The 22674-nt window shown below is 33.2% G+C and overlaps 1 protein-coding gene across 3 annotated transcripts in view; it reads left to right on the top strand.

The window, feature by feature from the left end:
• Positions 1-22225, top strand: part of foi (solute carrier family 39 fear-of-intimacy) — a 72889-nt gene extending 50664 nt beyond the window's left edge. Inside the window, exons 2-8 of one of the 3 annotated variants that reach the window (XM_072531760.1) lie at positions 7455-7596; positions 9827-10158; positions 16042-16313; positions 16397-16776; positions 17113-17335; positions 19799-20022; positions 20960-22225. In XM_072531760.1, coding sequence (XP_072387861.1) covers positions 7464-7596; positions 9827-10158; positions 16042-16313; positions 16397-16776; positions 17113-17335; positions 19799-20022; positions 20960-21186 — 1791 coding nt within the window. In that variant the 5' untranslated portion in view covers positions 7455-7463 and the 3' untranslated portion in view covers positions 21187-22225. Of the gene's footprint in view, positions 1-7454; positions 7597-9826; positions 10159-16041; positions 16314-16396; positions 16777-17016; positions 17336-19798; positions 20023-20959 lie in introns of all 3 variants that reach the window. The other 2 variants (XM_072531759.1, XM_072531758.1) reach the window with 2 other exon arrangements.
• The last annotated feature ends 449 nt before the right edge of the window (positions 22226-22674 follow it).

Below are 22674 nucleotides of genomic sequence, written 5' to 3'. Positions count from 1 at the left end.
TTGCATATTTCTTTTTCTCTTTTTCGGGGACAATGCATGGGGGTAAACTCTTCCTCTCTGAATTCAACACACGCTTTGCCATCCTTGAGTGGACACGGTTAGATATGTTATTTGGAATATTTATCACTTTAAAAAATATAGTGGGAGTCAACCGCTAAGTATCGCATAACAAAACATCAGTTCACTGCAAAAAATAACTAGACTTGTTTATTATATGTTATTATTATGTTTTATCAATAGAGAAAGTTAGTTCAAGACTATAATCGATAAAAAATGTATTACATATAATGCTAATTTGAAACGATGTAACAGATACGTTACATCAAAATAGTTGACAGACCACAAGTAATTATCTATTTAACGACAATAATCGATAAACGTAAGGTAAAAAACAATATAATATGTTATTATAATTAGTCTAGAAATAATATCCTGTACTACCTCTACATATATGTTTAAAAAAACTGTAGCATCCTCAAATTGTACTCCGTTATCAGCATAAATTAAAAACAAAAATAGATAACAAAAGGTTTAGCCTACATTAATCACAAATGCTGATGGCTTGTAAAAAATTATCAAAACCGTCTGTTATAACGTAATAATTGTAATCTAAATACGGAAAGAATGATAATATCATTCAACAATAAACTTCAATCAGCACTTCAAATTTTACTAAAACCAGTGGCGTACGCGTGTATAACATCCAACTTGAAAGGGTTTTTCTTCCTGTCCTTGCTGGACTACCGTACTTTTGCTGTCAAATTGGATATATTAATTTTGTTGACGGCAGCTCGGATAAGGGATCAGGGGATCTGCAACACTTTGACTGCGCACTTTTTAGGGATAATGTATGCCTGGTACGGAAGAGTATTTTTGTAAAAAATGCTTATGTATTTGTTGTTAGGAGGACAGTGTTAATATTTAAAATGATACATACAGGGTGTTAACTAATTTTTGACTAGCTACTCACATGTGCGCCATTCGCACCCTGTCTTACTAATTTGGTTTCTATTTTTGTCAACAAATAAATAAAAGTCAACTAAAATATGGATATCTATATATTGCACAAAAAACATTAGTTTTCCAATCAAAATAGTTCAGAAATATTTTTTATAATTCAAAAAACTAAAAATTCATAACAACAAACTAAATTATAGTCAAACAAACTAAATTATAACAATTGCATACCAAAAAAATAAAAAACTTGACTCTAAACATGAAAATCAGTAAAGCACTTGCGAACACAAAGTCCAGCTTTTTCCGAACAGTTTTCAAAATGATGTATTGTTTGTTTTCGTAAGTTATTTTTTAAACATTGCCTACAACGTTTTCGTTGTGTTTTGCCGGGATGACTTACTGCATAAATTTTAGTAATAATATGTGTTGCTTTGTTGTTTGTAATAATTTTATTTTGTTGATTTGGTAAAAGCGAGGTAAGAATCGTTAATCGAAAATCATAGAGTCACATTTTATGACCATTAGTTGATGGAAATGTATTCCTAATTTTTTATACCACCCTAACGTCTTAAGGTGAAGTACATAAAAATGCCCTCGAAAATCCCTAAATAAATAATAAATCAATCCCTGCCGTCCGCAGATTCCAGGTGATTGAGTATTAGGCAGAGCCGCTTGGTATTAGGGCTTGTATAAAATCAAACCGGAAATCGGTAGCTGGTTTTTCAGTATTTGTATTAAGCGGAAGTCATGTAGGCCAGAATGGCCAAAACATAACAGTACGCGGTGTGGTGGCAACCACCTAAACAGCTTGTACAAAGCGGTGTAGAAAGCCAACGGAGTGACTACTACACTATCTTTCCCAGGAAGATCAATTTGGTTGGAATAACAATATATCTCTCCAGTGTTTAATGCAAGAATGCAGGAGAAGAGACCTATTGAGACACCGAAAAAGTGATGTGGGGATGATGTTGATGTGGCCTAAGAGGCCAGAGCTTGAATTGAACTATAGAGATAGGATGGTTGGATGGATGTTAACATCATATTTTCAAAATTACTCGGTTCCGTCAAAAAAAGTTTTTACCCAATTTAATCATCAGAAATCATCTATGTGACGCCCCTGTCATAAAATATAAAATAATATTCCTTCTTTAATGTTATGCCTATTTTGATAAGCGTTTATAAATATTCGGTGACAATATTAACAAAAAAACAAAAAAAATAACTTATCTTTTAACGCATTATATCTTTTTCCACAGCAACATTTTATTAAGGCATATTTCATTCAAAAGTGTTATGTCCCAATACTTATAATTCACCCTTTATACTAAAATAATTAATTTATATTGTTATGCTCTTGTTTCTAAAAATTAGGTATTATAATTTTTTCGAGTAAATTAAGGCGAATATCGTGTAAAGGCAGATATTATTTTCTGTTGTCGGACAGAGCTTAGATGTTATTACTTCCTAGTAAAAAGAAGAATTTAATAACTTTTAATCATGCATTTTATGCATTTATTAGAAAATATATACATTGGCTGTTTTGGAAACTAGTATCACTTTCACCTACGACAAAATACTTTATTCAAATCAATTGGAATATATGGAATAGCCTTGACCTAGCTACCGAACTTATCTCGATATATCTTAAGAAATATCTCAAGATTTGTTGTTATTTTTCGAAGAAAAGCATTTAAAACAGTTCAAATTATGACAGTGAATAAGGTAAGTGGTATTGTCATAAAAAAGTTCTAAAACTGTTTTCTTGTGGTATGTCTAATTAAATATTGTTTATATGGGGTTAAGCCACAATTATTGATTGTAATGAAAATTACATTGTTAAATTTTACAGGCATGTTTGCGTATCTGAGATTTGTCGAAGTCTCTGTTGATGTATTTTTTCATGCTCGTTTATCCTGACACTTAGTATACTTGCTGTTTCTCCCACATAAAAATTGTTACATTCATAGAGTATTTTATTGGTGCAGTCATTTGATCTTTCTTGTGTGTTGTTGAGTTTGATTTTGGATCGGATCTAGTGTGTTGGTTGTTTTGTTATGCCATGTTGTCGTGATGTACTTATATAATTTTCTATCCTTTTTAATTTTTCTGATAAGCCCTTTACATATGGTATTGTTGTCTTCTTTGAATCCTTTCTTGGTATTTGTAGATTACTTGTTATGTTTTGTTGTTTCCTTTCTTCAATCATGTGAAATTCCTTGTTTATAAATATCAATGGGTAGATAGTAATTTACAACGTCAGGTTCCCCAAAACTTCTATATATGTAACTCAAAGTTGTAGCGCCTACCCCACAAACCCTGTTCTTGGATTCCTTCATATATTTTCCTTAGAATTTTTCTCTCGAAACGTTTAAGCAATTCTTGGTCGTTCTGTGTAAGTGACCACGTTTCAGACCCGTATGTTAACACTAGCCTTATTAGTGTTTTATGGTAACTTTAATTTTTCTGGGTAGTTTTGGGGCCATATGTTTCCTCGAGCCATAATAGCACTTATTGGCAAGCACTATTCTTCTTTTAATTTCTTCGCTGACATTGTTGTCTTTGGTCAGCAGCGAGCCCAGGTAGACGACGGTGTCCACACCTTCCAGTTCCAGATCATCAATTAATAGTCTAGGTATCTGGTTGCCTGATCTAGTACAATACATATACTTGGTTTTCTGTGCGTTTATTTTTAATCCCATTCTAAGTGCAACCGCCCTTAGTGATCGAAATGCTTCGATCAGAGATTCTGTGGACCTAGCAGTAATGTCTATGTCATCTGCATATCCGACCACTTGTACAGATTTATTAAAGATGGTGCCATTCGTATTAATATGGCACTCTCGAATTACTTTTTCTAGTGTAAGGTTAAATAAGAGACACGACAGTCCATCTCCCTGTCTCAGTCCATTTTTACAATGGAAGGGTCTGGAAAAGTCGTTTTGGATTCTGACTACACTCTCTACGCCTGTGAGTGTAAGTTCCGTTAGTTGAACAAGATGAAGCGGCATTTGAAATTCTACCATAGCCTGTAAAAGTTTTTGTCTGTTGACTGAGTCGTATGCGGCTTTGAAATCCACGAATATGTGGTGGGTGTCGACTCCGAACTCAAGCGTTCTCTCAAGAATCTGCCTGACTGTGAAGATTTGATCCGTTGTTGATTTATTGGGTCGGAAACCGCACTGATAGTTCCCAACTATTTGTTTAGCATAGGGGATCAATTTTCTGTACAATACGTTGGACAATACTTTATATGCCACGTTAAGTAGGGTGATGCCCCTATAATTATCACACACCATCATATCTCCCTAAATTAGCGCGCCTTCGATGGATAGGACATGTAATTAGGCGAGATGAAGATGCAATGATCAGAAAAATTTTCGACCGAAGAGGACCAAAGGGAAGACAAGCAAGAGGAAGACCAAAACTGAGGTATCAAGATAACATAGAGGATGATCTAAAATCCATCAGAATTAAAGTACGGAGAAGAGTTGCCAGAGACAGGGGCGAATGGAAGATTGTTCTGAAGAAGGCTTTGGCTCATAACGAGCTGTAATGCCACTGATGATGAGGTAGTAATTTGTTGTCAAAACCTTTATTAGCAGATCTTCCTCAAATGCGTCATTGTATCAAGTGTCTCGGGCTCTAACATATCAATAATGATTTGATAATTATTCCATTTTTGATTTAGAAGAAAGATAGAAGCCACGAAAATAAGACAATGATAATATAAGACATGACAATAAGGCATTAGAAATGAAGAAATCATGGAATGTATAGGGTTGGAAGGCACAATAATAGACTATATACAATGAAACCAGCTCATATGGTACAGGCATGCATACATGTTTTTTCAAGGATTAATTTTTGTTATCAACAAAACAACTCATTAAAGGCAGAAAGTTTCTTTTGTCTCGTATGTTGTGAATGGGAAAGAGAACGGTTTGATTGGTTAAAAAGAAGTTATGAAAGGGAGGAGAGATTGGAGAAAATGTTTGGAAGCCGAAAGGATGGGGAGCTGCTGTTTGACTTTAAGCGAGAGAACATCGAATCCAGGAGAAAAAAAATAGTGCCGATGCCAGTAGTTTTTTTTTAACGGAGAAAGAAAATTTTAATTTGTGAGAAATCGTGTAAATAAAAGGGAGAACAGTACTACTATTTGAATCCTGAGTTGGAATCATAATATAAATATGTATATATATATATATATATATATATATATATATATATATATATATATATATATATATATATATATATATATATATATATATATATTACATTTCAATTGTACTATTGTGATTTTATATACTTATACACTTGTCTTTGACATTATCTTACATATTTTAGTATATTTAGTATAGAACGACTGTGTCAAAAATCAATATTGGTTACATTTAAGTGGTAAATAGATTAAATTGTCTAATTGAACTTTTCTCGAGATCGATTACAAGATTGATTCGACTTGAGAGTCTGTAATGTATGCAGACACAATATTCAATCACTTTATTTTGATGGAAGGATTGTATCGTTTTATAAATTCATGAATACGATTTAATAAACAAATTAAAATATTGTTGACTTGCAGATGATAATATGGGTAGTATTCTTAATAAACGTTAGAATTTGCAACGCTATCAGAAAAGAATTTATGTTTTGTCGACATAGAATTCCTGGATATAAATATTGGGTGTACAAAGTTCAAGTAATTTATTTTAAAAACTAATTATATAAAAGTACTGTGCTATTGACAAAATAAATATAAACAAATCTCCCAAGTAGGTGATCAAGTCCTTTTTCCGCGTAAATATTTTTTTACTTTTTTGCAAAAAACCGTTCCTTGTTAATTAATTTCATTAGGATATTATTCTTTTAAATGTTAGTATAAGTATAGTTAGTATGTTCCCAAATAGGTTGAACAAAGTGAAAAAGCTATCAAAGCATAGACACACATCTGATGACCGTACGGTGTTGGCTAGAGTTTCAACAACTCGTTCTCCTAGAGTTCCAGTAGTTGGTGTGGATTCTTTTCAAGAGTAAATACCTATTGAAATCGTATACATGTCCTGTGAAAGAATCACTTTGTTGCCACATTTTTCTATCTCTTTTTACTGGCTTTATAGGAAGTTACAGGGTAGATCTTCCTTTGAACTTAGTCATTGATTCGTCGATGGACTAATGGGAACTCTCAGTCCTCGCCTTTACAAAAGTTTGTTTCAAACAGTATGTGTTCGATGTATTACCATTTCTTTCAGGATTATTGTAGTAGGACTTAGATAGCAGAAATACTGTCAAGAATCGAACAAGCAAGGAAAACATTCATGAGCATTAAAACATTTTTTACAAGATCAGACCTTAGTCTACAGCTTAGAATCCGAATGATCAGATGTTACGTTTTTTCTGTCTTACTGTATGGCTGTGAAAGTTGGACAATGGACTCTGAAATAGAAAAAAGAATAGATGCCTTTGAGATGTATATATACAGACGAATGTTGAGGATTCCATGGGTACAAAGAGTTACTAATGTTGAGGTACTTCGTCGCATGTGTAAACAAAAAGAATTACTAAGAATAATCAAAGAGAGGAAAATGCAATACTTGGGTCATGTGCTGAGAGGCGAAAGATATGAATTACTTCAAGTTATACTGGAAGGAAAAGTACAGGGCAAAAGATCAGTAGGAAGACGCCAGAACTCGTGGCTGAAAGACCTGAGGAGATGGTTCGACCGCTCATCCGCAGAGATCTTTCGCGCAGCAGTTTCCAAAACTACAATTGCCATTTGGATCGCCAACCTTCGAAAGGAGACGGCGCAATGAGAAGAAGAAGATAGCAGAAATAAACAGCGATCTCCTGAAATAGTTTTTTTTTCATTTTGTGACGAGTAGTATGAGATAGATGGTACTTTATTGTAACACATAACCATAGTACAACCAATCACTGTCATCATTTGGTACATATATGTTTTTTTCGAACAAAAGTTTGTATTTGGTATATTCCATTGTGCAGTCAATTCATTCCTTTCAGACTCGTCTTCATGTATTTCCGCGTTATTAGAACTTTCTTCGTCGGAAGCAGTGATGTTTACATCCACACGGTCAGGAGTATTATCAGGTACTTCATCAGAATCTGGGACAGAATCGTCACCAGGTAGATAATCAGACTCTGAGGCAGCATAAGATTCTTCCTCGGATTCATTTTCAGAAATATTTGAGAGGTTTTCAATTTCTTCTTGAAAATCTTTTTGTGTTAGAAAACGTCTACATATCATAGTAAGTCTGCAACCAAACAATACGAATGGGATAAATACGACCCGGTATAAACTACTTCTAGGACACTAGAGTCCGTTTAGAAATTATGGTAAAATCGATGAAAAAATATCAAAAATAAACAATTTATATCACTAACGTGTGTTAATCAGCAACTAAATTATATAGAATCGATTAAAATATATTTATTTTATATGCATTTGTTTATATTAAAACGTCTTTTTTCTTTTACAGATCCAGATCATGTCGTCTCATCATGTCATATCTGTGTGTATCTTCTGCTTCATATGCGCAACACATACGCCCTGTTCTGCTCATGCAGCTGTGAAACATAACTCCCTTCATCAGAAGGATTATGGGCAACCTTCTTTACTAGGTATGTATTTTTGGAACTCTGTCAACTATATAAAATAATATAAATATATTAGATGTAATGAAAAACATACTGTACTTGCCAGACATGTATCGATATGTTTCTGCATTTAAATACATACATAACATAGTCACACAATTAATCATCATCCGAACATTTTCTAATGTTTCTAAAATGCCGAATATATTATCTATACCTTCATAAAAGTCATTAAAGGGATTATATTGTTATTTTTATAGGGTGAAATTAATATTAACAGCACCATTTATTTCCATCCAAACTACGAATAATGGGTACTTCTCACTGTTATTAAAGGGATTTTTATCTATTGTACCGGGTGGTCCAATAAGCCGATCTCTCGGCTATATATCAGAAACTATTCATGTTATAACTTTAGGAGAAAAAATTCCTTAGTAAAAGTGGCCAAGAGAAATCGCTAGAAATAACTTTCAAGTTTCTGGGTTAACCGCTAGGGGGCGTAACCTGTGAAGAAAACTTTGAAAACCAATTTTTTGGGAAATATGCCCAATTATACAAGTGTTAAATTATCACATAATCATAATAGAAAGAGGCCTAAATTATGCACAAAGTTGTTCAAGTATTTTATCCTTTTATCCGTTTCTTAAAAATACTTATGCACGATTTATCTTGTGAAACAATTGTGGATTTTTCAAGATTTTTTGAGTTTTAGTAAATATAGTGGTTTCTTTTTCACCAATATTTGTTGTTCTCCACCAAGCTTTACATGAGAGAGATTTTGATGCAAGGCTGGATGACTGCAATTGGATGTTAGAGAACTTTAAATGGCAAAACATATTTGGATTTTCTGGAAAAACAGTTGCCTGTTTTATTGGAAGATATTTCCTTACAAACAAGAATAGATATGATATTACAACATGACGGGTGTCCTGCGCACTTTTCAAGACGAGTTCGAGATTATTTGTATGCAAGTTATCCAAATAAATGGATTGGGAGAGGAAGTATATTTTCATGGCCAGCTAGACCTTTAGACTTAACATGTCTGGACTTTTATCTGTGGGGAAGATTGAAGGACTTAATGTACCAAACTCGACCAACCACGCGAGACGACATGAAACAGCGCATTATAAACGCAATAAATAGTATATCAACAGATGAAATTGAAGCAGCTGTTATGTCTACGCGCGAAAGATACATCTTTGTGTGGACAACGATGGAAAACAATTTGAACATTTAATTGGACATTAAGTTTTAGTGATCGAGATATTTGTATGATCTTTCACATATTTAATTTTAAGTTATAATAAAGGGTGAGTCAATACTATACTTACTTATGTTTATGCGTTATACTTATGTTTATGTTTTATTCATATCTCGTGTTCGACAACAGCTATCAACATGCGGTTTGCGCCATTTTGATACGAATTTAATCCAGTTCCATTATAATTTACAATAAATAGGTGTTTCCATTAAACATTTTGAAGAAAAACAAATTTTAATTTTTTCTATTCGAAAGTACCCTCTACCCATGACAATTAAAACTAAATGCAATTGGTTTATAGTAGATGTAAATTAAATCATCCACACTCTTTCTAATAACACTAATTTCGTTAAAATCGTTTGATCCAAATCAAAGTTATAGGTATTTATCCACAAATATTTTCCCACTTTCCCCCACCTTTTATTTGAAAAAATAAAAAAAAGTACTTGAGCAACTTTGTGCGGAATTTAGGCGTCTTTCTAGTTTACTTATTTAACTCTTGGTATAATTAGGCATATTTCACAAAAAACTGGTTTTCAAATTTTTCTTTACAGGTTACGCCCCCTAGCGGTTAACCCAGAAACTTGAAAGTTATTTCCAGCGATTTCTCTTGGCCACTTTTACTAAGGAATTTTTTCTCCTAAAGTTATAACATGAATAGTTTCTGATATATAGCCGAGAGATCGGCTTATCGGACCACCCGGTACAATACCAAGATGATATAAACGGATTCTATCCCAATGCGGGCATTACTTTAGTTTTTTTATGATGCATTTTACTTCGATTTATATAAAAAGATGCAAAAAGTTTACTTGATGCATAAAATATGCAAAATATGCTCTGTACATATTTGCCTAAGTCTGATAATAAGTCTAATGACCAGAGAATAGCTACCATAATAATATGACGTTATATATAATAGTTGTTCCAATTAATTAAAATTAAGTGTTCCTGTCTTACCACTTAAGGGATAAAAATATTCTATTTTTTTAGAAAAATATCAAGAAAACAACCGAGATCTACCGGTCCTTGGTAAAACGGAAAACAGTATTATAGACTTAAATCATAGAAAAGTTCGACGGAGTAGTGAATCGGGCAACGATAATGTAAATAACAGTGACAGTGACACAGATCATCTTAGGAAAATATTTCTGAAGTATGGCGACGGAGAATACATGACGAAAGAAGGTTTCAAGAAGTTCCTAGGCGATTTAAACTTATCCAAACACATAATAACAGACGACAACCCCGGCCACGATGGCCACGAACATCATGACCACGAGCATCATGATACGCACAACCATTCTGAAGATAAAAATAATACGGTAAGTCATATCATCAGTTGTTTCACTAATATTGTTTTAAATTATAGTACGGCTAGGAAATATGTGGAAATTAAAAGAGAAATATTGTTAAACAAAAATTTTTATATGGGTCACAATTTGACGTTTTGATTTACACTTCGGAAATTATTTTCAAAAATATTATAAGAGTTGTGTTAAAAAGGATGTATAACTCCCAAAGTTGTTAAAGAGGTCATGTCTTTTCAAAATTGATAGTTGACAAGTTGACTTTTACTTGACCGCGGTGTTTGTAGACAACAGTCATGCTTTGGCTGAAAAATGTGAGGGTGGATTTTTCACCCCATGGAACTTCAAATTCTGATTATTCTGTGTTTCTACATTATTTTTATGTGCTTTATGCGTTTGTGTATTGTGTGTTGCATTGTATTGTAGACGATGTGTCCCAGACTTTTTTAATCCACTATTGTTGGTATATTCTTGTTGTTGACTTTTTCTTTTAATATTGACAACCAAAGCCTGCTACATTCTGCTGGTGGTTTTGTTACACATTGTTCTTCATTGAGGGCGGCTTTTCTGTTTAATATGTACAAAAAGGTGAAAGAAATAACTGGAACATATAGATCAACTGCAAGTAGTTTACTTGATAAACAAGGAAATATTATAGGCAATGAACAAGACAGACTAGAGAAACGGAAAGAATATATTGAGGAGTTGTGTGATGACGATATAACAGAAATTCAAATCGAAAATATATCGACTGGTCCAAACATAACACTCGATGAAATGGAAAATATACGAAACAAGACATATACCAACAGACTGGCTGCTGTCAACATTTGTAATGACACCGAAAACAATAAATACCAAACAGTGTAGCAATCATCGCACTATCAGTCTGATGGGTCATGTACTGAAAATTTTCCTAAGAATACTGCACTCGAGAATTTACAACAAAATAGAAGTACAACTAAGTGAAACATAATTGGCAGTGAGGGGGGTTGCTTTTTCTTCCTTATCATTATCATCTTCTAGACTCACGACGCCATCTAAAGTTAGATCTAAAGTTTGATCAATTATATCATGGTCACTTAATGCATCATCCACAAGTAATTCATCTATATCATCGTGGCTGAAGGTATTAAAACCATGGCCGTCAATTTCATGTGCCAAATTAATTATATCATCTGATGGTGTCGATGCTTAAATGGTTGCATTGCTTGTTACATATGCTGGCCAAACTTTTTTCTAACAGGCATTTAAAGTTCTTGGTCTTATTTGAGAGGAAGCAGATGCAACATGAATCAAACAATCAAAAATAGAAAATTGCTTCCACACGTCTTTTACTGTTAAGGGCTCATTTTCTAGTTTACTCACGATGGATTTGTAAATTGCCTTTATGTAATATTAAACTTTGCAAATATGTCTTGATCTAGGCTTGTTGTATTGACCGGAAGAATTTCTGTTTAAAAGTTTGGATGTTCTAAATGTGGATGACCTGCTGCATTGTCAATAATTAATAAAACTTTAACATTGATTGATTTTTCCTTCATATATGCTTCTACTTCTGGCACGAAGCAATTATTGAATCATTCTGTAAAAATAGCTGTTGTCACCCAGGCTTTCTTGTTAGCGATACAAATGCATTGGCAGTTGTTTTAAATCTTTGACTTTTAAAGCACTTGGTCTAAGATATTTATTTAATAAGAGTGGTTTCAACATCCGATCTCCTGATGCATTGCTACAAAGTAATAATGTTACTCGATCTTTACTTGCTTTATGTCCACGAGCAGTTTTTTCATCCTTTGATGATCGGCGCAATAGTCCCCATCTTCAATAATTTTCGCTAGCACCTATGGAAACATTTTTGCTGCTGCTTCATCTGCTGTAGTACTCTCCCCTGTAATCTTGATATTATGAAGTGCATTTCTTTTTATAAACCCAATTAGTCATCCTTTGCTAGCTGAAAATTCTTTACCAGTTTGGAAAGTGAAAGTTGGTGGCTCTGACTGTTTCATTAACTCATAAAATTGAAGAGCTTTTTCCTGGATTAAATAACCGCTTACAGGAATTCTTCTTTGAATTGATTCCTTGATCCAAATCGCGATGGCTCTTTCTGTTCTTTCTAATAATACATCCCTTGAGTAAGATGAAAATTTGGCGCTTAATTTTGAACCAGAAATTAAGTATAGATTTTCTTATAGCAACTTCATTCTTTTTAATTGCTCTTACAGTCGACTCGCCTAAATTAAAATGTTTTCCAATTGCCGTAGATCCTTCTCCTGTTCCTAAGCGATCTAAAATTACAATTTTCATTTCCAACGAAATTGATTGTCTTTGATGTTTTTTGGGTCAAATAAAATCTTAAAAAAAAAGAAATAAAAAAAAATTAGACTTACGGTATTGAGATGGCAAAAACCTCTTCAATGGAAAATAAAACTTTACGATACTTACTTGAAACGTTTCAATCCGAAAACCGTGCTGCTTATTATACTGCAACTTGGAAGTAACAAAATTTTAAACAACTTATAAAACGAAGCCCCACTAAAAGAAAAATTATTTAACAATAACAGGTTATGCGAAAACAGGAAATGCGAAACTCGCAATGATGTAATAGGGACATCATATAACAAGGGAATCCACGAATTGCAAACGCTCACTTCAGTGGCGCACCCAGGGGGGTTTTGGGGGTTAAATCCCCCCCAGGACCCTATTTCGACACTGTTACTCACACATTTTAATGACTCAAAATGGAGGTATCATCATAAGAAAAATTTCGGTGACCAACCAAACCCCCCTCCCCCCAGAGGCAAATTCTGGATGCGCTACTGGCTCACTTTACTGAGATCTGGATGTGAATAGTTAATATTTAATACAATTACAAAAGTACAAACCGCACAACTATAAAATCGTATAAAAAGAGACCTTACTTTATTTGTTAACTCCGGAATTTGCGTTTTAAAATTTTTAACTTTATCTTGAATACCTTCTTTATATTCTGTTGAAACATAGTATGATGTAAAATATGTGCAAAAATTTAAATGCGATAAAAGTAATATTATCATGCATTTTATCATGTTTAGTTTCATCCAACTTATTATAATTTATTTAAATAAAAAATTTAATTTGCTAGATAAATGATTCAATATTTTTAACATGAAAAATTTTTTTCATGCTATTAATTTTAATTGACGCTCTTTACGGGAATTTTCAATTAGACGAATATTTCGCCAGTCTGCCCTAACGGAATTTTATAAAATCGTTTTATGTTTTAAAAAATAGCTTCGTTAATTACCGACCTACATTTGCACTGGTTTATGTTTAAAAATATATACTATGTGTCCATCTTCTGCAATAATGGAGTATTTTTAGTTGTCGTACAAGCTTTCGACAAAGTTTGGCACGGAGACCTCATTTCGCTAATTGAATTTTTATTTTATACTTATTAATTTTATAATTGAATCACAAAGTAAGAAAAAGGGTTTCAGATTTTATTTCTGAAAATTTTGTTGGGTTTCATTAAATTGCTTTCAAATCATTTAAAGAGATACCCATTTTTGTATGTGAAAGGTTTTTTATTTAAAAAGGTTTTGAAGTATATGGGAATCTTGTAAAATGAGCTAACATAAGAAACTAGTGGTGGCTCGGATACTAGTTTGCTGGGCCGGAGGACCCGGGTTCGATCCCCTGCACTGACACCAGAAATTTTTCAGTGTCTAATTTAACTCAGCCGCCACCGTGCTTCGGAGGACATGTTACGGGCGTTTTTGCGACCTGAAATGCCCTTATACTAGACCCGAGCCAGAAGGTTAGTGGAAGATGTACAGGTTGTCCAGAATTGGTACGTTTTTCAGGGTATGCCGAAAACTAGAGGAGATAAAAAAAGTAATTAAAGTAACGATTGTCCAATTAAATTATCAACAGCTCCCTACATTAGCGAGATCCATGCATCAGTTGGCGCTACAGCCCTTCGTGAGCCCTGGCCTACCTCAAAACATTCCTCTATTCTTTTCTATCGATGTCTTCTCCATCCCCTTACTCCAAGCTCCCTTAAACCGTCCTGCACATCTTCCAGATACCTGAGTTTAGGTCACCCTCTTCTTCTTCCGACCGGCCTATTTAGCATAGTTATTTTAGAAGGATCACTTTCATCCATCCGCATAACGTGGCCCACCCATCTTTGGCGATTAATTATAGAGTTCGAAATTAGATCGCCTTCTTCACAGACCCTATTCGTTAACTCCGCGGTATATGGTCCTCAATACTTTTCTTTCAAAGATTTGTAGTAACTCTTCATCTCGGATCGTCATTGCCCATGTTTCCAATCCATAGGTGAGCACTGGGCGTATTATTTATTGTTTTATACAGTTTGCACTTTGTTGGTCTTGACATATTTTTCGTTCTTAGTTGAGGATCTAGGCCAAAATAACAGCGGTTAACCACTCATATTATTTTTCTTATTTCTTTGGATGTTCTGGTGTTGCGGTCAACCAGTGACCCTAAGTAGCAGAACTCTTCCACCGTTTCTATAGTTTCTTGTTGCACGTCTAAGTTATTTTGTTTCATTCTTGATATAGCCGGCATATTATTTAGTTTTCTGGGTGTTAATCAGATGTCCGATGTTTTCAAGTGCTTCATTTCGGGTTCTTCCAATGATCACGGTCTCGCTAATGATTCCAGTGACATTAGCGAGATATAGAACGATTATTGAAATATGTCGAAAATGACTGTTATGAAAGGGTTCAGTGGCGTACAAGAAAAATTTAGGGGCTCTTACTAAGGAAAAATGATACCAACTTATGTGTTTTATATGGAACAAACTATATATCTTTACATGTTTTGTTTACATTTTTAATTCTCTTTCACCTGATATGGCAAACTTTGGCACGGTTTCCTTTAATCTTTGAAGATAAGGAACAAAAATTGGAAGCTGCCCTAAATTTGATGTCCGATTATTATAAAGAAAATACACTAAGATCAAGTCCAATTAAAGCATGAAGTGCATCGAAGTATAGATAAATTAATTCTAGGAAGGTATTCGGAACACTGGATATTTGCAATGTTCGTAAATATTTAAATTTTAATTTTGTTGTGAGCTGAGGTCTGATGAATCCTGCCGTACTAACGGAGGGTTAATCGACTTGCATAGCACCGACAAGTTAACGTTATTAAAGGGAGCCTGCCGCATAGAAATGACAAGTGTGATTGCGGAGCAATACAGAACATGGAACATCTACTACTTACGAAACAAATTTAATCATAGTGTTGAGGATCTAAAATACCAAAAAGCAATCATTAATGCCGCAGATGAAATTACTAGTCCAGATATACTAAGAAACGCTTATAATAAATGTAGTCTCTGTCATCTCTGTAGTGCATGAAACCAACTAGTGTTTGACACGATCATGGGTAATATTATTAGAATGGAGGAAACTGCTTTTGATTTCAGTTCAGAACAAGTTATGATGAACTCGTTTAGGCTTTCGCCTGTTCAAGATAAGGCTTGTTTTTTGTTGCGGAAGTCTGGAATAGGAGTCTAGATACGTTAATTTATTAGGAGTAGCGCAAATGCTAAGGGACTAGGGCAGAAGAGACGTTGGGAAGGAGTGGGTCAGCCCTGTGAGTTGTTCAGGGGATGTACGTCAGTATTACCAGCTATACTTGATTAGAAACGGCTGCTAGATTAAGCGTTTTTGGCTTAGCAGGTTGTTATCTGCGATGTTTTGGGGGAGTAGCTGACATGAATGGAACACAGCTAAGTGAGATGTGCCCAATACGGTGGCAAAGAGTTTTTAATTTAAAAAATAACCATAGTAACTATGTAGCTGAATACCTAATAAAATACCTAATTTAGTATTATAAAGTTATGTTTCATTGTCTGTAATATTTTCTTTTGTTATTTTGCAGTGCTTAGAAGTTGAGGAGATTCCGTCGTCAGTGGGACTAAATAGTTCTTACGAAAAAATAAACGAAGACTCATTCTACAAAATGTGTCCCATTTTACTATATAGCTTAGTTAATAAAGACTGTACCAAAATGTTAGATGACCATCATGATATGGACGACATTGCTCCTATTGTAAATAACGGATTTGTCTGGCTGTGTTCTATTCTTGCTATTATAGTTATAAGCGCTTGTGGAGTCTTATCTCTAGTTATTATCCCAGTTATGCAGAAGAGGTAAGTTTAATAAACACTATCAAAAGTGAAGGAAAGTGTTTTTCACCAATATAACAAATAAGTACCATTATTTATGTTTTTAGGTTCTACAAGCCTCTCATACAATATCTCGTCGCTCTCGCCGTCGGCACTTTAGCCGGAGACGCTCTCCTTCATCTTCTTCCCCACGCCATGAGTACTACACACGGTCATTCTCATCATCACACCCATTTGGCGGAAGACTCCTCGCACGATGAAAATATTCAGAAAGGTTGTGTTGCTATGTTGGGCCTCACGTTTTTCTTCGTCATGGAGAGACTAATTTCGTTGTGCGTTAAATGGAGGAAAGGAAAACAGAAGAAACATTCCCATATAACTGTCATCAACGATAGAAGGGAAAGCATAGACCAGAAAAATGAGACACAGTGTATGGACAAATACAATTCCTTTCCTTATTGCTATAAGGATATAATGGATAATCCTCGTAAGTTACTCAATTTACTTAAAATGTACTGTTATTATCTTACTCTCCCATAAGCCAAATAAGTTCTTATGTGAGATTGACTAGGTACTAATCCATAAAAAGCAAAGGCTTATTCCATAAACTATCTCAATTACGGTTTTTTTCGATGCTCGTTTTAATTGAACTATTTAAATAGATGTACTTTTTATATCACTGATTATCATTAACCTATTGTACAAGGTTTGTATTTATTTGTTAAAGACAATACATATTATGACACAGACAGAACGGCCACTACTGTCCTGGACCCCGCTTCCAAATCAGATACTCAAAAAATTTCTAAATCTTCTACCCTAGAGAAAATGGAACCCAATAACCAGAATCTGGATTGTCCGTCTGATATGAACATCTGTACCGAAGCTAATAAGATGTTAACACCTGAACACAAAAATGATGATTATACTGTAATTGTACGAGAACATAAGAGCGAACACCACGGACATTCACATAAACACGGACATGTTCATGCAGCACCTAAAAATTTTTCGTCCGTAGCCTGGATGGTCATAATGGGTGATGGGTGAGTATCAATAATTTGAATATTCCCTATTGCAGTCTATTTGTAAATATTTTAATAAAATTAACGGCCCTCTTTCAGTGCGTAATAGTTTTTAGATGTCTTTCTAGCGCATTAAGTTGGATGTGACGGAAAAAGCGTTCAGATGTATTTGTTTCAATGTCTATGATTATAAAGAAAAGTAGGCCCTTCTAACACCAAGTGGGTCTTTGCTCTCCGGTTAATTTCCTTCATTCATATATCTCTTGTGCCCTTCTCTTCCATTCTCTTATAATTATCGTTCTCAAGTCATCCTCCACATCATCCATCCATCTGGTTCTAGGTCTTCCTTTCTTTTGTTTGTTTGTTTGTTTGTTGGTTTTCAGTACACCATTTTCATACTTGCTTTTGTGTCTTCTAACCTCTTTACATATCTAGCCATGCCAGCCTTTGAGTTTTTCAGCAGTCGTACAATACAATGTCCTTAATTGGGGGCAAATATAGTGGACATAAAAAATTTCTATTGATTGTGTGTAAGAGAAATTGGAATCGTGAGCGAATTCAGTGGTGCCACATGAAGTCAAAGAGAAATCATTAGATCGGGAAAAATAAATCGTGAGATTTCGCTACAGTCGAAATCTGAAGGGGACGGGGATTTTTAAATGATAAATAAAAGATAAATAATCCTATAAAACTATTTTAAAAATTATTTATTGTCAAATATTATGAAACACATAGGTACATATTTAACAAATTAGTGTTTAAAATATTTTAATATATTTTTCAAAGTTGTGTAGAACACCTCACACAAATTCACTTTAATGAAGAAAGAACTGCGTTTGTGCGTTTAATAATTGCGTATTCACCTTATATATAAAAAATGTTGTGGTTCCCCCAAAACAGATTGTTACTAAAATAGAGAAGGTCCTATTTTAGGGGGAACCACCAGTATCAGATATAATTTTAGGAAATTGCCTAAGGGACCTATATTCTTTTATAATATTGCTATGGATTTATCCATTTAATATTGAGCAATGATTGTAAACATTCTTTATAGTTTAAACTTCAATGAAAATTATTAACTGTGTCTAAAGACATATATGATATGAGGTATTTTACCCAAGAGTATTAAGTATAATGAATATACATAAAAACATAATTTTGTTTTCTTAGGATTTAACATTTTGTCAGCACATTATCTCAAATTCACACTTAAATCAATATGTTTTTACTATTAGGTCTGTTGAATGTTTGTTCTTTACACAAAATTCAGTCTATACTTCATATTTATTAAATGCGGTAAAATATACATTACAATTCAGTTGTTTATAAACCACTTTCAAAGCATAAAGAACCTTTTAAGCTTTGTTTATATTATTTTGTGTATATTAATTGAGTTAATTGGAGTAGCCCACTTTGATACAAAAATACAGTCAATTTATGGATATTTCAAGGTGACAAACTAAAAAAAGCTGATTTCTTCCCATGCATTTTATTAGAAACACTTAAGATTTAAAAAAAATTTAAAAATCGTAAGATGTAAGACCTTAATCGTGAGATCGTGAGGAGTGGCATCACTGAGCGAATTTAACAGTACATAACCTTAAAAAAGCAGAGAGAAGTGAAAGTGTAAATAAGATGGATCTCAATAATATGCTCTACTTAAATCATATGTTTAATGTGTTGGAGACAGTTGAAGATCTCCAAAGTGGACTTCTCATACATGCCAATCAGTTTATAAATAAATCAATATATAATTTTTTTATCAATAAATCACTGGTTTGAGTCTGCCTCTATTTCTCTTATTTGCTCTAATTAGGGTTCTGTAAATGATCAATTTAGTTTTTCTATCTTATGATTTGGATGTGACCTATGTGAGTTTCTATTGAATGTCCTCTAATTGGAGACATTCTGTAATATTTTGGGAGTATCTGTTTTGGGGAAAATATAGACAGATCTATGAACATATTCTTGCCAAGAAAATATTTGATGTTGCAATAGGTGCTCGTAACAGTGACGACCTCAGTCCCATTGAGCATATATGAACCGTCCTAGAGTCTAACTTTTCAACCAGAATTAAGCTGTGGATGCAGTAATTGGAGAATAAGTATAAAATATTATCCGGCTAATATTTATAGGTGATTGGGTGTATATATATATATATATATATATATATATATATATATATATATATATATATATATATATATATATTTATATGGTGTATACATAGAACTTGGTAGCTTTCGGATAGTCTTTAACACTAGCTGTCGAGCATCTATTAGGTCAAAACCATATTTCAAACCTCAGCGTTAACCCGGCTAGTCTTACTATCATTTTAGTTTTGTTTTGTAAGAAACAATTACTAGAATTTTATTTTTATATATGTCATTTCTTCGTTGTCCTCTCTCATTATCTTTTTGTTTTTATCTATATTTAATAATCTCTAGGAGTTCGTTACATTTATTAATATTACCTATGTTATAGATTACACAATTTCACCGATGGAATGGCAATTGGAGCAGCGTTTTCAGGTAGTTTAGCCGGTGGGTTTTCAACAACAGTAGCGGTGTTTTGCCATGAACTACCTCACGAGCTCGGAGATTTTGCTATGTTATTAAAAGCTGGAATGACCATCAAACAAGCTCTTTTCTACAATATACTCTCCAGCGTTTTGTGCATATTTGGAAATATTTTCGGACTTATGCTTGGTGAGTATTACAGGCAATAAAATTACGAATATTTGGCAATGTCATTCCCAATCAATATAAAAACTATTGAAACCATATAGACTTACGTGCATAAATTTTTTTAAATGTTATTGTTTAGAAATTATAGGTCAAATCAAAAAAATACTTGAAAATTGTATTAGATCATGTAGTATTCGCTTTAAGATGATAAAGCTGTTTAAATTAATTCAAAGTTAAGTTAGCAGTTATCGAATTAAATGAAAAAATTATCATTTCATTATCAAAAGAAACAGTATTTCAAAAAATATAAAAAAACGTTATACATAACAAAAATTAAAATTATGAGAAACATGTGTGACTTCCTCTTTCTCGAATATCAGCTTGCATAATATGATTAGGAATAGACCCAATCAAATTCAGTATTGTTTATTATGGTGGGCTGCACCACTCTTCTACAATAATAAAGAGCTGTGGGATCGATGTTGGGACAGGAATCTTATCTCCATTTAGCTCATCCCATAACTGGAGGCTTTTCTGGAGAAAAGAGAGTATGGGCTACAGCTAAATAGGAGTAGGGCAAAAATCATTTTTGGTTATGTTTACTGAAAGTACAAGCTGAATAAAGCCGCAAATGTCAACCATGAAATAAAACATTTCGTAATATTGTGATTTACAGTCCATAAGCTAATTCTGAGTAATCGCTTCAAAGGCATTGTTTTTATAGTAAGGTATGAAAATATCTCGTCTATGTCTCTGACAAGAAACATTTACAAAGAAGTAACGTTCTCTTAAATTGTATTAAAATAATAATAGAGATTTAGAAAATACAGAAACACAATTTTTATGTTTCATAAAAAAGATTTTAAGTTGTTAGGGTTAATTTTTGATATTATTTTGAACTATTAAAATTTATTTAATGCTTTATTTTAGATCATGTATAATTCTATTATTTTTGTAGGTAATACTGAATACGCCAGTTCGTGGGTATTTGCTGCAGCTGCCGGTATGTTCATCTACATCGCCTTGGTGGACATGATCCCCGAATTAAGCTCTGCCCACGAAGATGAAGGCAACGTAGGACAAGCTCTGTTACATTTGGGCGGTTTACTTACCGGTTTGGGTGTGATGGCCCTTATCGCATTTTATGAGCATGATCTAATGACGGTTTTCAGCGAAGCTCATTAGGTATGCGACAGTGATATTTTTTTTCTACTTATCAATAAGATTTAAGAGTGGTCTAAAGTGGTATCAGCGATTTTTTAAAGATAGTTGAACTGGTGTCGATAAAAGGAAACATTTTAAAAATGTAACAATGCTGTCTAACGTTATTTGATTGTAAGTTAATTTAATGATTATATAGAGACTGTATGAAGACATACTTGAATTCATGCTTTCTTATATATATATATATATATATATATATATATATATATATATATATATATATATATATATATATATATATATATATATATATATATATATATATATATATATATATATATATATATATATATATATATATAAAAACCTGACAAAAAAAACGATTCAAAATAATTACTTTAGTATAATGTAATACAGGAAAATTAATATTATGTTAATAAAACGATTTCTCTTATATTAAGGCATTTATAATTAAAATTTTTAGCTTGCTCCACCTACTGTGGAAACACTGCATGTGGATTATTACTGTGAAGGCAGTTTTATCAATCGTTTTTCCGAAAGATGGCGCTAGTGCAATATGTGCCAATCTGCAAGTGAAAAGTATATTTCGTTATAAACTACCGTACTGTTTCACTTGCTCGTATTTAGGTCCCCATCAAAGTAAATGTCCATTAAAATTCTACATACGTTCTATATCTATAATATTTAGATAAAAGACACACTATAATATAATTTTTAAAATACATACACCAGTTTAAACCATCTTTTAAAAATCGATATATTTTTTACTTTTTTAATGTGAAAGTAGCTTATGCAAGTAGGATGTTCTATTTTTTTTTATTTTGTATTAACTGCACTTACCTAGACTTTTTTTAAGTTACCGACTGTTTTGTAACATTTTTTTTTTTGATAACGTTAATTATTTTTAGGAATGTTGGATTTATTTTGCCAACTTGTATTAGAATAGAAGTTAAATTCTATTTATTTTACTTTTTTATATTCTTTGTCTTTCCTGAAATAATTCATGTATGTGAAATCTCAATAAAGATTTATGTGTAAATCTAGTTTTTTTTATTTATTATTCTAATATACATTTATACATCAAATATGCAATCATGGTTTGCATAGAACCACTTATAACTCCAAACTTGCCCCTCCATATGTTTCGTCTATAGTGAGTTAGAATGCAGTGCAGGTAAGACAGGCAATGTCTTACGGGAGAAGGACCGACCACGTTGCCGGTTTGCCCCGAGCGGCGCATCAGGACCGGATTTAAGAATCATAGCACTGGAATATACGCGCACACAACAATTGCCTATTGTTCATTCGTTTACCAAATTCCTATCAGTAAACATGAGCACGTGTTGATATTCGCCGTCTCATTCGTCAAGAGGCTATAAAATATACTTTATTACCTTAAGCGAGACAGATTCTCATGTTACAGATCCCAACTTGCCAGCTTTTTAAATTCAAATTGTATCGTGTTAATTTTTAAGTTAATATATTGTG

The sequence above is a fragment of the Diabrotica undecimpunctata genome, chromosome 5 (assembly GCF_040954645.1).
Source record: "Diabrotica undecimpunctata isolate CICGRU chromosome 5, icDiaUnde3, whole genome shotgun sequence".
NCBI lineage: Eukaryota > Metazoa > Arthropoda > Insecta > Coleoptera > Chrysomelidae > Diabrotica > Diabrotica undecimpunctata.
Note: the sequence above shows the minus strand (reverse complement) of the source record. Positions and strands in the feature narration are given on the sequence as shown.